This window comes from Chrysoperla carnea, chromosome 4 (assembly GCF_905475395.1).
Source record: "Chrysoperla carnea chromosome 4, inChrCarn1.1, whole genome shotgun sequence".
Taxonomy (NCBI): Eukaryota; Metazoa; Arthropoda; class Insecta; order Neuroptera; family Chrysopidae; genus Chrysoperla; species Chrysoperla carnea.
In genome coordinates this window covers 63,901,545-63,917,477 of record NC_058340.1, presented here as the reverse complement: position 1 = coordinate 63,917,477, position 15,933 = coordinate 63,901,545, and the positions used below count along the sequence as shown (strand labels likewise).

Sequence of the window (15,933 nt, the reverse complement as noted above, 5' to 3'; positions counted from 1 at the left end):
CTCAGAAACTCTGCTTCCAATCATTGAACTACCTTAGTATCACATTTCCGTACATCCTGTACAATTTTTGTGATATTTGTAACAAATAATAATAATATATAATACAAAACTTGTTGAAGATGAAGGCGCCTTCCTTATTTTATCTCAACTGAAATATCTATGTCATGTAAGAAGAAAGATTTCATGGTTTTGATAACAAACATTATACACCATACTTTAATCATTTTCTTCTCTACTCTATGATGTGTATGGTAAAAATGACTGTCGGTTTTCTCAGTGTACATATACACACAGGACCGTCTTAATTTAATTTAATCATGTAGATGTTAACAGATATTTGTAATTAATTGTATACACACCCATCGTATAAACCCACAAAGAGTTCACAAATGATGGGTAATTTGTAACAAAAGTACAAAAATATTAACAACAAAAATCTGGTCAAGTGCGTGTTGAAGTCGTGTGAAGAAGGTTCCGTTGTATAAATTATTGAAATAATTACTTATACGGCTCAAGAACACCGTCCAATGTAGGTGAAAAACGGCTTCCAGTCAAAAATTTCTAAAACTATGGATTCTATGGATAGTTTTTAGATTTCTGGTTTGTCTCAAAGTTTAAATTTAGCACAATAGCACACTCACTTTTCGGTAATAACCATGAAATCCATCGGAAGACTTTTAATCTATATAACGAAGACTTACCCAAATATATCCCTCATAATGGGAGGAGAGAAAATGTTTCATCTCTCAGTTTCAATAGAATCTAACACGAAGGTAGATACGTTGAGGCAAAAACGAACTTGAAGATAATAAAACCTATACCACGGCGATTAATACCTTTAAAGAAGGATTTAAAAATGCATGAAATTGAATGCGATCCTGTACCTTAAAAAATAAAAATTTTTAAACAAGCATAATAAAATCTAAATTGTTTATATATGTGCACTGATTTTATATTTACATTTTTCGCTAGAGGGCTTTTTGAAATTATAAATCACAAACATAAGTATACTCATAATCTATGAGCAGCAAACAGTGCACATTATGTAATAATTTTTCATAAAACGTATTAGAAATAAATTTTTAATTTACTAGTTTCAATTTTTTGTTTAAATCTGGCGTGAACTTCACTCAAAATCAATTTACTTGTAATGTTTACGCTACCATTTAGTTCTTCCGTTTGAAAGAGCTTAAACTTGAGACATATTTTAATGCTCACAATAACTAAACATAAGTTTTCTTTATTTCACAACGCTTCCACCACTTCGTAAATAGATTAAATCTGATACCAAACTTTCTTATTATCAATGGAAACCGAGGCCTTTCATAAGGAACCTGTTTTCTCTGTGAAACAGTTAGAAAAGAGGTAATTAAACACTATCGATCAATTTACCATTTGTTAATCCGACATTACAAATAGTATCCGCAAAGAGACTAAATTAATAGATAGTCTATGAATTATTAGATAGTTACCGATTTCGAATAGTAAACGTAAGCTACAGTTTGATTTTAGATTTCAAACGAGAAAAAAAAGTCACAAAAACAGAAAGTAAACTATACTTTTAAGATATGAAATAATATTCAAAATAAATTTATCATCGCTATAAATTGAAATACGTAAGCGATACGAATATATTTATGAGAAACATCAAAGGACTATCGAAACTATGAACTAATTTAAAGACACACGATCATTAATATTATCACTATCCAATATATTTATATTAAAAACAAAAAATAAAATTAATATTTCAAACAAAACAATAAATTATCCTGTGATAAATGAAGCAACATATTTTTTGAACTGATCCATCAATTTATTTAAACATGTACACTTATTCACTCCAAAAATGGAATATAGATTATACTTTTTTCGTAAGTAAAGTCTCTTTCAAACTCTCTGGTAAAACGATAAATCCATCTTTGAGACAAATACTTTTTGAGCTGTAATACACCAAGAATCAGTCACACTTATCAAATTTTATTGAGATCACATATCCTTAATTAGTCGGACACACGGTTTTTTTTTTGTTTTCAATAATTTATTAAGGTTTTAACTTTAATTTAAATAGCTTATTCTTAATTACCATCGACTAGTTTTGGAGAAATCTATGGAAACATATCAACCATCTACCCCTTTCCCATAAGACCAATGTTAAATACGCCTACTTTTCAGCCTACAGTTACACCTACAATACGCCTACAATTTCGTCATTTATTTATTTAAATAATCGGGAAACCACCCCTAAAATTTTCCGAATTGATTTAAACTTAGTTCAACATCATATAAATGATGTCTTTTATCCAAAATTTCCCTGGCACTCGTACATTCTTAAATGAAATTATTTTGATAAAAATGATTTACTTGGACAGGCCCAAAAAATAGATTGATATTTGTTACGTTAGGGCGCTGAAATCTTAATTGTAAAATTCATCTTATATGAACTTGGATTCTATTAGACCAAATTAAAATAAAAAATGTTAAATATTTGCAATCCATAAAAAATAATTGTTTCATTTTTATTACCATTCAGTGTACATTTATACTTACACTGATTTTAATAAAAGCGGTATTTTATTCTTGATGCTCACGTATATATAAAAATAGCACGTAAAAAACACTGTAATCCTAATATATCATTTAAACTATATAAAAAACATCCACTAATTTATTTAATGTTCCACAATGTGGGGGTGCTGGATGTTTTTATTCGTTGATATCTTACAAACGTAGGTGGACAGCAGGACTTACATATATATATATATATATATATATATATATATATATATATATATATATATATATATATATATATAAATACGGTTACTTATTATAAGAAGCCCTTGAGTATTGTAATGATAATGCTACATATTCATCATCATCATATCGGTGTACAGAGTGGGCTGTAAGTGGATATACAGTAACACAGGTCTCCAATTTCAACTCTTTTAAAAACTGTTCCATTCAATGTAGAAAATTCGAATTTGACCTCAAAAATGCTCTATAGTATCAGGTTTTCATGGAACTTTATGTCGAAGATGATAATACTCCTAATTTCTTTAAAAAAGTTCCCAAAAAATCACGTTTTCTTTGGATCATCTTTAAATCGTGTATGTGCATTTTCTTTAACGCCCTTTAAAAGCAGGTAAATATTTAATGAACCTTACGATGTTAAATTTAAAGGTTTGAGTTATTAAAGTTTGCGTTTTTAACATGTAAATCCTATATTAAAGGTATGATTTATTATGTAACAAGGCTTATTTTCTTAAGATTAATTTAGAAAACTATCAGTCATTGGTTAAAAGCATGACAAATATTTTCCTATACAGAAAACTATAGCAAACGGCACTAGTTTTTCCATAAAATACATTTAAATTGATGAAATGAATGACATTAATACTTCAAAAACTATGGTTTAAATCTAAATTTGAAATGTAAATCTCAAATATTTTCACACACACAAAAAGTAATTTTTCACTGCGTGTACACTTAAAAAGTTCAGAGAAAAATATACGATAACTTTTTTCATCTTTTCAAACCTCAGCACTGAGCAATAAAAACTTTTGGCTTAGTACTTATTCAAACACTACATAGTGCAAGTTTTCGAATTTGTTGTAGAAGATCCCGATTAGATTATTTTACTCGAAAATAAAAAAGAATGTTATAAAAAAGAAAGATACTTTCTTTTTTTATAACAAGTCTAATTTTGCCCAAAAAAAAAATCTTATTTTAATTTTTTTTTTCCCTGTGTACTATAAGTGATTTTAACTGTATAATATTTTCCAAAGAAACAGAAAAAAAGAAAATGTTTACTTCACAAAGTTAAAAAGAATAAACGTAGATAGAAGAAATACTCGAATATATGTTCAGATGCAAAATATAATTTTTTGTTTTCAAAATATTTTCAACAAAATATCATTAATTAAATTTAAATCATGGATTGGTTACAAACACAATATTTACATTTATCTGTCGTCGAAAATTTATTTTTAACAGATTTTGAAAAATAATGTTTGGATTCTTTTTAATTTCAATGTTTTATAAATATTGTGGATAAATTGTTGAAAAATTACAGGGCATACATTTTTTTGGTATTTAACACACATTATCACTCCGGGCATTGGTGACACTGTGTGTAGCTTGAGGAAATTGGGATGTTCCCACGATTCCGGCCAAGGAACTGAATCAAATCACGTCCTTTGAACAAGGTGATTGCTGAAATATCATGGAAACTGCTGACGAAAGTGAAAATTTTAAACTTTTGAATAACTGTGTTTTCTTGAATTTTTTAAATTAATAGTATAAATAGTTAAAATTTCATAATTTTAAAATTTAGATCATTAATATAAACCCGGCTACGTTTCATTGGTGACATTTATATGACTTCCACTTTTTTCAGTTTTTCAAGATTCGTGCCCGTGAGATTTTCGGTATAGAAAGCATGTATAAACACCCTTGGATATAAATGCAGCGACCTGTCTTTCAAGTCAATTTATTGACTATTTTTCGAGTTTTGCGCCCATAAACATATAGAAGTAGAGTATGTATAAAAAAAACTATTATAAATAATAAATAGGCAACAGCACATAATTTTCAACTTAACGCTCGTGATGATGACCACTACTAGAATTTGTATCCCCTACTAAAATATTATTATAATAAAATCGCTCACCACGGCTAAGGAAGTTTTCACTTCAAGAAAATCTTTTGTGCAATAGAAAATTGTTTATAACAAACAACTGAATGAGGCTTGGAATTGATATAACTTTAATAAGAAGCATACTCAAAATAACCGAGGAGCACATCGAACTTCATACTTTACCAAGGCCACAGCTACCCGAGTATTTGTAGTAATTCTTCAACTAACTAGAAATAACGCATAGTTGGCGTCAATAAACTTCGTTTGTTTTATATTTACACATTGTAAATGAATCACAAATTTTTTCTTGGAAAACCCTAATCTTGATCTGCGGTGAGCGAATTAAGGCAAATCTATATAATTATGTCATGTTTGTTGAGACTAAATTGTAGGGATTCATTTGAGACTTCTAAACTAGAATTTATCTATATTTATCAATATTTAGAGAGATGTTTATATTTTTTATGGCTTGAGGTAAAATTATACTATTAGGTAAAAATGAAAATGTGAAAGTTACTGTTATGGCTCCTAAAGGTCTTATCTATATCGATTTATATTGCAATAAACACATGGTTTACCAAAATATTCCAAAAATATAACACTATAATGTTTATATTGTGTGGTACCAACAAAGTTTGATTCTTTCATTGTACTCTAAATTTTCAATTATATGGTTCACATAAAAAAAAAACAATAATAAATTTTTCAAAAACAATAATTTTTATCTTGTATTAAATAATATTTCATACATACAACATATTTCTAAAAAAAAATCTTGTGTGAGCATCACATTACTTCCATCTTCTACAAGCAGATTAAACTATTCATATAATCAATCCAGTGTGATTCAAGATTCTATTCTATAATTTTCATTTAGTTCTATAGTTTTTCACTTCTTAAGGTATTTTCAGCATGAAAGCACTTGTTGACAGATTTCTCCAATTTTTTTCACAGACTCGGAATAATCTTAGCTGTATAGCCCGAAGTTGCAGAAATTTTTTATCGTTTATATCGCGAGATAATCAGCTGCAAAGTTCGTGATTTCCTCATTCAAAGCATGGAAAACTCACTGTACTCGAATTAACTGTTATAAAGCATCTTCCAACTCCCTCCCATACAAAATGTTTGCTAGTTCATCACGTTAACTCATAAAAATAACGATTTAGCGATTGTCTTTCTTGCTATACAAATTGGATCTTGACACCGTTTATACTATCGATAAAAGATGCAAAACTGAAATAAAACTAATAAATGGCCTCAGAATTTTAAATGACGATCACACAAAAGTCTTTGTATTTCAAATTTTCGACCTTTTTTCCAACCGATTTTCAAAGTAAGTTGAATAACTAGCACTTTTAGTTTGGTGTTGACATAAAAAGTGCTAAAATATAAGACAAAATTTTAAATCGTTACATTTTGAAGCAAACATTAATGCAGATTATAGAAGCTGCACGCATTATTCGTGGTACATACCACTGATTAAAGAAATTTATGAGCCGTATCGAGAATAGAAGTTAAAATTTTACTCGCTTTATATTGAAACATTTATTTAAATTATAATTATATTTATAAATGATGTAAAATGGCAATGAATTGCCATCTGTGAGTGGGAAATAGAACTATCGTTAAATTTTAGTACAAGAGCGCTCTCTGTGATTGGAAAATCAAATTATTGTTAATATTAGACAATGAAAAGAAGCGTAATATTCCAATGTGATGACATCACGTATTTTTACCGATTCACTCTCTGTATTTCATTTTTGATTGATGCGCGTAAAAAAGTTTCACTTGTACATAATCTGTACACGGACGTAATAATTGTAATACACTTTCAAAAAGCAAAGAAGGTTTAATAATAATGATTTGTTTTTGATATAATACTGCGTAGAGAGATAGATCTTTATATGCATTCAAATGTCCATGGGTATAAAAAAAAAATAAGAAAAGAAACACACATTCTGATGTCGAAGTCGAATGTAGTACATAATAATGTAACTACAAATTATTACCTTATTGAAAGTGGTATAAAGTTTATTCATATGTCAGGTTAAATGATAGTCAATTATTATATCTCTTGACTTGAAAAATAAATTGTTTCAAACATTTTGATTGTAGGCATCTACATAATTATTATTATTGAAAATTATTATTTATATTAAATTGAAGGTTTTTACACACAAAATATACTTTTACAGTTTTACTTCTACAGTTGAAAGTTATTTTTTTGGGAAAAAAAAAAGAAAATATTTCACAATAGTATAAGTCATTAGGGTCAAAAGTGAGCGTTTTGAAATTTAAAAACTGCTCAACACACACAAATTTTAAGGCTTTTCTCTAAATATATTTCTCTAAATAGTAGTTGTATCAGTGCAGTAAATCTATCAAAGTTACAACGAATATTCTCATATATTGCTCATCTGGGCACACATTATAGCAAGCAGCACATAGTCACAGCACATAATAATATATACAAGGTGTTCGGTAATTTACTGCAAAACTCTTGACTTCTTAAATAAGCGTATAAAAACTAACGAAAAACCTCTTAACCAAATTTTGATCTGAGACCTAATTTTCGAGATAATTCAACAAATCAATTAATAAATTTATCCAATGCCAGAGCGTTTAGAAATAGAAGGATGTCCTTGTCGTGACTGGGTGGGGTTTAATAAAAATTTAAAAATAGATAATTTAATAATTAAATGTAACGAAAAAGACAAGAACAATTATTGCTGTCTTTATCGATACGTTCACTTATTAAATTATCTATCTCACTTTTTATTATACTCCTCTCAGTAATTATCATGGTATGTAATAATGAATATAATTTACCGGGTGAACCAGCTAGAAACCGAGTTTGTTAAGGCATGTTAACTTGTTTTGAATACTGGCTGGAAGGTTACGGCTTCGAATCCAGGTAGCAGTAGTGTGAACGAAATTTGGTAAATATCTTTTTCGTTCGTCTTTATAAGCTTATTTAAGAAGTCAAGAGTTCTGAAGTCAATTAAATAACATCTTGTATGTATCTATAGTTTTGCTTGCAAAATAACTTTCCGATCGAAGATCCAAATGCAGATGTTTCTGAGTTATGGACGTTGGAATACCAATTACTGCTATGTAAATATTTTTTGTGTTATTCCTTCTTTATATTTGTTAATTATCGATTTTTTTAACGGACAAAATTTTGCATAAAACAGTAATAAACATCTAAATAAAAATTTTCTAGAATATAAAATGAAAAGAAATACGTGTTTTTCATAATGTAAAATTTATGATTATTTTATTTAAAACAAATGTATATATTGATAAATTGATCAATAAATCATTCGATTGATCTATTATTATTAAATATTATTGATATATTATTATATATCAGTTTTGTTTTCTATTAATTTGCATTCAATATAATATTAAAATACATATATTATTTAAAACACGTTTACTGTATTTTTTTTTTTTTATAAACAATTTTTTGATTGTATTTTTTTCTTAAATATTTTTTTACTTTTCAATAATCACCTTTATGATGTGTGCCGATATTATTAATTAATTAAAATTTATTTATATATATGTTTTTTAAATATTAATAAATTATAATTTAATATAATAATAATAGTTATAATAATAATAACAAGTAATTGCAATTAATTATTATCAATTATATGAATCATTATATTTAATTTATTTTTTCATGATTATTTAATTAAATATAATATATTTATTTTCACATATTTCTATGTTGATTAATATGCTATTTTAGGTAGCGAAAAAAAAAGGATAATTCAAGGTAAAATTGTTGATTGTGATAAATCAATGTTTCTTATATTAATTTAAAAGTGACGGCATATTAATTTAAAAGTGACGAAAGAAGAGTTGTTAACTCCTACAAGTTATACTACCGGAGCCGATGACAATAGAGTTAGAGGAAAGTGGTCTATAATGATCCCCAGGGTAAAATGATCCCTTGTTGTTTTAAGGAAATCACTAAAGTCTTCTAGTATATTTATCGATAGATGGTTTCCGCATGATCAAATTAATCGTTCAACAAAGATATGGTGATGTATAAGCTAATTTCTGTTTCGCAACAAAAATATTAATTTTACCGCCTATGATATATGGCAAGACAAATTTCAAGGTAAATTTCTTTTTTTGTTTTAGTTTTTGCAGGCTGGCTGTTTTTACTCTTGGCTTCTTGGCTTTTATTGACTTTTAATAATATTAAAACACATTTTCATAAGCGTTTAATAAATGTTAAGGTCAGTTTTTATGACGAAATTGAAATATGTCGTTACGGGTAAAATGATCCCATTTATATAGGCTAAAATGATCCCTATTTTGTGTGTAAAATTAAAAAACTTCAAACGTTTTAATAAAAAAAGTCTAATAATATGAAGCATCTAACGGGGGAAATATGACCTTAGTAATGAAGTTTAGCTACTCACGATTTTTTTTTTTTAATTAATAAAATATATTTATTTAAATTTGATCTGATTTTTATTAATAATTACAAATCCAAAAACATACGCTAATATACAATAATACCAAAGACCTTGCAATTACTACAAAAAAATGAAATGGATATCTATTCTTTTGTTTTCCATTGACCCAAAGTTTAACAACTGCAAATATTAATGACCTAAATAATTTTAAATGATCAAATGAAATTCAACTAAATCACAAGCTTAATATAGAAACTAGATCAGTTATAGTTCTAATACTTCAATAAAATAATAATCATTTAAATTAAATATTTAATAATAATAATAATAATTTGCATAAACAAATTGTGATTTATTATAAATATATTTGAAATTATTATTATTTTTTTTATGATTTTAAATTATTGTAAAAATAACAATTAATTTTATTTATTATTTTATGCAAATATTAAAATCATTATACAGGCCGTTATCGGCTTAAATAGCCAAATTGAGAATACACAGGGTGTCTAGCTAGCTAAGTTGGCAACATATGGAAAACTTTTTTATTAAAAGGTTTACGAAAAAAATTTATTTTTTATAAAAAGCTTTGCTTTCAAAAATATAAAACATTCAGAAATTTATTTTTGATATCGATGTCCACAAATTGAGAAAGTTCGATAGGAATCGATATTTTAATTTTGAACAGATAATAAGGGAAACGATTCAAGAAATCACTCCTGAAATATGTAGGAAACATGTATGGAACATGAAGGTGGATACTTTGAGGCAAAATCGAATTGAAGATGACGGATTAGGAATGAATTGTTAACGATGGGAATGTTTCAACCACTTATATTCAATATCGATAGTCAATTCCGTCCGCGCTATGGTTAGGGTAGCAGGTTCGATTCCCGCCGTTGCAACAATATTAATTCAATTAATAGTTGTGAAGGGCTGGTGTAGTTCATGTTATATGCATGAAGGAGGTGCACTCAGCCTCTGAAATTGAGGAGCTTATATGGTATCACAATGGGCTCTACAGCGCCTAAGTGTGTCCTTCGAAGACAGCCAATATAACCTAACCTAACCATATTCGATATCAAAAGTGAACAGCTGTATATTTTCAGTTTGACTTCATAAACCGTGAATACCATTAAGAGACACAGCTGCTATAAAGCGTAATTATTAACTCAATGGTTCATTTTTCGCCTGATGAATTAGTTAACCGAAATCGCAAAGAAAAAAACTACTAATATACTAAATAGGCCTTTTTAAGAAGTAAAAATTTACATTCTAATGCCTTTGACTGCACATAATATGAAATAAATTACGTAAAAAAAATAATAATAAATTGAATAAATTAATGAATAGATATAAAATATTAAAACGATTTATAACAATATACATTATTAATATTTAATATCGATTAGTTTATTGATCATTTACTTATAAACAATTTGTCATAATTCTTTTTTATTTTGGGCTGAAGAGAAACTTGCTTCTCAATAGCACGGAAGTAATATACATATGAACAAATTTCGTGTATATACGAAATAATAACACCATATAAGTAAATCTAAATACCAGACTTATAACGAGACTTAAATGAGATTGTCGCCTAAAAAGCTTAACAAAAAAAATTGATGGAGATTTCAGATGATATCTCCATAACATGCATTATAAAGTTTCGATTGCTCTAGAGTCTAGAATATGTGAAATATGGTTATATTTATTCTAAAAGTGAAGTCATATGTAGTTTTAACGCTAGATCGGAGTCAGGCCAAGAGCGATAAAATGTTTTCTTAAATAATTGTAGAATATTGCTTATATTACACATGTGTTTGATACCCGATCCGATAGGTAGGCTTTGGTAGCACATAAACATGACAGCAAATGTATACTTGGCCTTATATATTATACATGCATACAGGCATTGTGTGTGGCCCAAATAGTTTTTTTGACATTAGGCTATTGACGAATAATGATCGTCAGGTCAGTATTTCATTTGTTTTTTTATAATAAATACAGTGTCTCTCAGAAGTAATGTCTCATAATTTAAAATTGGGTAGTATCCATAGAATTAAAAGAAACATTTTGCGAAAAGAAGAAGGAAATTTATCTTCTGATAACTATGGATGGTCCAATCATTAAATTAACCTGATTTTTATACTTTTTGGATCACAATTACCCCATCTACCGAGTTTCATCAAATTCCAAAACAAAATTTTTTTTTGCGTTTTTTTCGATTTTTTCCCTTAAAAACATTGCAAAAAATTTTTGTATCTCCAATTTCGGTAAAACTCAGTATATAAGGTAATTTTGGCCCAAAAAGTTCAAAAATCGGGTACATTTGCTGACTGGTCGAATAGTTTTATTTCTCCATGCTTCACTTGAACACTCAAAATTGTGCACTAATCCAGGCCTGTTACGCTTTTTTTTTTTACTCACCAGGTATCGTTGAGGAGTATTTAATGAGGTACGCAAAGCACCTACCTATCTATACTCAATAGGTATTAAATGATTTTAAAAATCATGCTTGAAGCAATTTTATGAAACAATTATTTAAGACGAATACAAGATGATCAGTTCGTGACGAGGCATATTTTTTAACAAATTATCTTTTATTAGTGCAATCAATATCAAATAATAATAAATTAATATTACTCTGTATAAAATATATATTTATTAATTAAAATATTAAAATATAATTTTTATAATTGAAATTAAAATATTATAAACAATAATAATATAATTAAACTAGTGAGCAGTAGAGCGCCATCACTAAGGTCATATTTTTCTCTCAATATATTTAAATAAATAGAAAGACGTGAAAAATTTACACGGAAGTTGAGACTCGAACGCGGGTCCTCAGCTCGATCATCAACCTTTAGCTTTATAAATACTGATTCACGATACCTGAATAATAAATATTATGAAAATACCGAGTACATAGTATGTTGCAATGTAACGTAATATATGATTTATATGCGCCTCCACCATTTATTGAAATTTAATTTTTTTTGGTACGGAACCCTTAAAAAGTGTTATAGTGGACTGAATGGTAAGTCTAAACCATCATCGGATCCACTTGAATAAATGCAAAAAAATTCATCAAAATCGGTCCGTTCGTTTAGGTGGGATATAGTCACTGACACTAAAAAAACCATTATCCCCGACTCATTAAGGATGTATGAGCATGGTAGTGAGACACAAATTAAAAAATATTTTCAATTTTGATGTAGAAAAGTAAGAATAAAATTATTCGATTTCTGGAGTAATTTTCAAAATATCGAAAATTGAAAATTTTGTTTAATTATTTAGCTTTCGATATTTCGAAAACCAAGGCAGATATACAAAATTGTAGTTCTATGTTTCGTTGAAAATAAGGTAAAAATTATTTTAACCACATGATAAAACTTTCCTTGGCGTTCATACTACCTTAAGTAATTCGTATAGCAATTAAAAGTTTTACTAACAAGTTATTTACAAGTAAAACAGAGCCATCTATTACAAATAATAATAAGTGTATATAAAGTTCATAAAATAGTGATTATTATTAAAAGTTATGAAAGTAAATAATGTAGTTACTCGCCTGTTACTAGTTACTCCGCTAGACTACGCTACACTTCATTATTTATTTATAAATTCATATTTTATTTTATATATTTTTATATAGGATGTATCATTAATAAAGCACACAAAACTTAAAGTGATGTTCCTTACAATAAAAATAATGAAAAAAAGTTCATATATACATATGAACACACACATATGGTTGAATACTTTTTATTTTCGAGACATTCGATAATAAATAGGCCCATAGACGAAATACTAGAAAAGCTTTATTTACACTTTAAACAAATTTATAATTATATCAAAATAAGAGTCAAAACGTTTCGAAATTTATTATTTCGTCTTCAGTTTCTATTTATACCAAAAAATTTATAGAAAAACAAAACAAAAGAAAATAAATTAATAATGTAATTAAATATTAAAATAAAATTATTAAGTATAAATGAAAATTTTAATACGACTTACCCGACATTTTCCTTCCACACACATTCCACGCATTATTGTTGCAGCAGGTAATCCTCCAATGGTTAAAGGACGACTGCATGATGTACCATCCACAACGGTACGGTTTAAAATTGCATAGAAATCTTGACCAATTGGTCGACAATTTAATTGACATTCTTCTGAGGCTAAAAAACAATCAAACTTAATTAGTAACTTGCAAATAGAAAAATATAATAATTGCAACAAGACACGTCTAACATTAACTTTGAAAGGCCTTTGAAAAGAAGTACCATTTATCTACGGCTGGACAATTTTAGACATATGGTATGGTACGAAATATTTTGTAGTATGGCTAACCGAAATATATCTATCCCACGAAAAACTTAATTTATAAGTTTTAGTTAACAACATATTTAAATTTCATGTTTTATTAAACACTCTATATAAATACAAGACCGATATAAGTAAATGCTATTGGAATATCTAAGATGCATGAAGCAGTAGTAATCCATCCGGTATGGTCTAGTGGCTAGGATACCTGGCTCTCACCCAGGAGGCTCGGGTTCGATTCCCGGTACCGGAATTTATTTTTTATCTAGTTTTTTCCAGCCTACTATTTGTTTAAGTTAAAATTGCATTTGTCAGGATTCCTTACTTTTGGATTTTTATTTTTTTTGAAGTTAATTCGGCGCGTGTTAAATTTACCCAGGTAGATGTAGATTGTTTATCACATTGAAAAAAACCTAGAATTTACCGAAACAAAACTTACCTTCCGTGTATGGAATCCATATGTGTTTTACACCACGAAAAAGCCGGTTATTAAATGCTGCACATTGTTCGAGGCGAAAATCAAGTGATGAGCTTGGACACGGCTGTAATAACAACAACAACAAATTATTTAAATAAATATAAAACTTCTAAGACGGAGAGTTATTTGTTTTCATCCCGCCTTTAGAAAGTTTCATCCATTGTATTACATTCTAAACGGGCATGGGCACCGGAATGGGGTACAAGGGGTTCAAAAGTTATTTAAGGGGTAGTTTTAACTTGTTTCTACCCCCTTAATTGATTTCAATATTTTTTAACTGTCAAAACGAACTTATATTAAAAATGCAGGCTTCCAATTTGAATGGTAGTTTAAAAGTTTCTTTTATTGGACTCATATGTAGGACCTTTCAATTAACGTTAAGAGCTTGTTTTTGGAAATAATTTTCTAGAGCTGCATAGCAATCAATTTTTCGATATCGGGCGTAAAAAAAGTCGATTGTTTTGATTCCACTCTATTGTAGAGACCGATGCAACTCCCTGGATGTAATCCTGGAGCCGCCCATGTAAACTCATCCCTACCAAAAAGTTTTATATGGATTATTTTTACCTTCAGATAAATAAATATAACAAACCCACTATGACTTCAATTAATTTAGATAAATTACCAATAAAAATTCCCTAGTTTTATTAAATCTAATAAACAGGCTATAAATAAATTTATTTTTATAAAAACCATAAAATTATTAGTATACTCTAACTAGACTCTCAAAATGATATTCGTAGGAAGCGTCTAGAGTACTTTTTAAATGGAATTTAATATCAATAAATCAACATATGTTCCTGTTAATTGATCTATATATTTGAGTGACTTAAAAAAAAAGCAGTTAATTCCAATCATTGTGACATTAAATTATTGATGTGCTTGGCCTGTCAACAAATAAACCACTTAAAAAATAGACACACATACTTATTATAAAGTTTCAATTTATGACTGCATCAATATTAATACTATTAAACCCATTTTACTTATGGTCTTTGTATGTTTTTATACGGGAGATGGAAAAAAATGTATCAATTTGAAATGTATTTTGATCGCAAGGCACTAATTCTGTAAATATACAGACCTTATTATTGGGTCCGTAGCTAGCGCGTGGCAAAGGAGGTACCCGCCACCGTCGCAAAAGAAACAGAGGCGCAAGACAAAACGTATGTTTTATACATAAAACAAAAAGTTAGTGAAGAATCATCTAAAAGGCGCTCATTAATTTACATAAAGTTAAAAAATTCGACTTTTTTGATAACAAATGCATATTTGATCCGATTTTATTGGCTTTTTTTTTTGAAACCCACTAATTTTGAGTTATTCTTTTCATCTGTGATGCCAGTTTTTCGCTCGTTATCACTTATGTGTTAATTTTGGGACCAGGGTTCCATATTCTGGCAACCTATTAAAGCTAGGTTAACTTTGATCACAAATATGAAAAGTATGACCCAAATTTAGTAGGATAACATACTTGGTTTATCCAAATCGGATAAAATTTGGATGTGATAGAGCAAAATTAAATTTTTTTAATTCTGATGACGTCATAAAGTTAAAAAATTCAATATTTTTGATAACACAGGCAAATTTGATCCGATCGTATTGGAATTTTTTTTGAAACCCACTAATTTTAGGTCATTCTTTTCAGATGTGATGCCAATTTTTCGCTAGCTATCACTTATGTGTTTAATTTCGGGACCAGGATTCCACATTCTGGAAACCTATTAGAGCTTGGTTAATTTTGATCACAAATTTGAAAAGTATGGTCCAAATTTAGTAGGATAACAAACTTGGCTATTCAAAATTGGATAAAATTTGAATGTGATAGAGCAAAATTCAATTTTTTGGATTCTGATGACGTCACAAAGTTAAAAAATTCGATATTTTTGATAACACTAGCAAATTTGATCGGATTTTGTTGTAAGTTATTTTGAAACCCACTAATTTTGGATCATTATTTTAAGCTGTGATGTCAATTTTTCGCTAGCTATCATTTATGTGCTTATATCCTAGACCAAGAGTCCACATTCTGGAAACTGATCAGACCTAGG

General features: G+C 28.2%; 1 protein-coding gene and 1 non-coding gene across 2 annotated transcripts in view; one reads left to right on the top strand and one right to left on the bottom strand.

Annotated features, from left to right (window-relative positions):
• The window catches only part of LOC123297626 (ADAMTS-like protein 4), a 93,414-nt gene extending 80,159 nt beyond the window's left edge, over positions 1-13,255 (bottom strand). Inside the window, exon 1 of the mRNA XM_044879369.1 lies at positions 13,096-13,255. Within this exon, the coding sequence (XP_044735304.1) occupies positions 13,096-13,128 (33 nt within the window). The 5' untranslated portion in view covers positions 13,129-13,255. The remainder of the gene's footprint in view (positions 1-13,095) is intronic.
• A 330-nt stretch (positions 13,256-13,585) lies between these two features.
• Positions 13,586-13,657, top strand: Trnae-cuc. The gene has a single exon. It is a non-coding gene; the product is annotated as a tRNA-Glu (tRNA).
• The last annotated feature ends 2,276 nt before the right edge of the window (positions 13,658-15,933 follow it).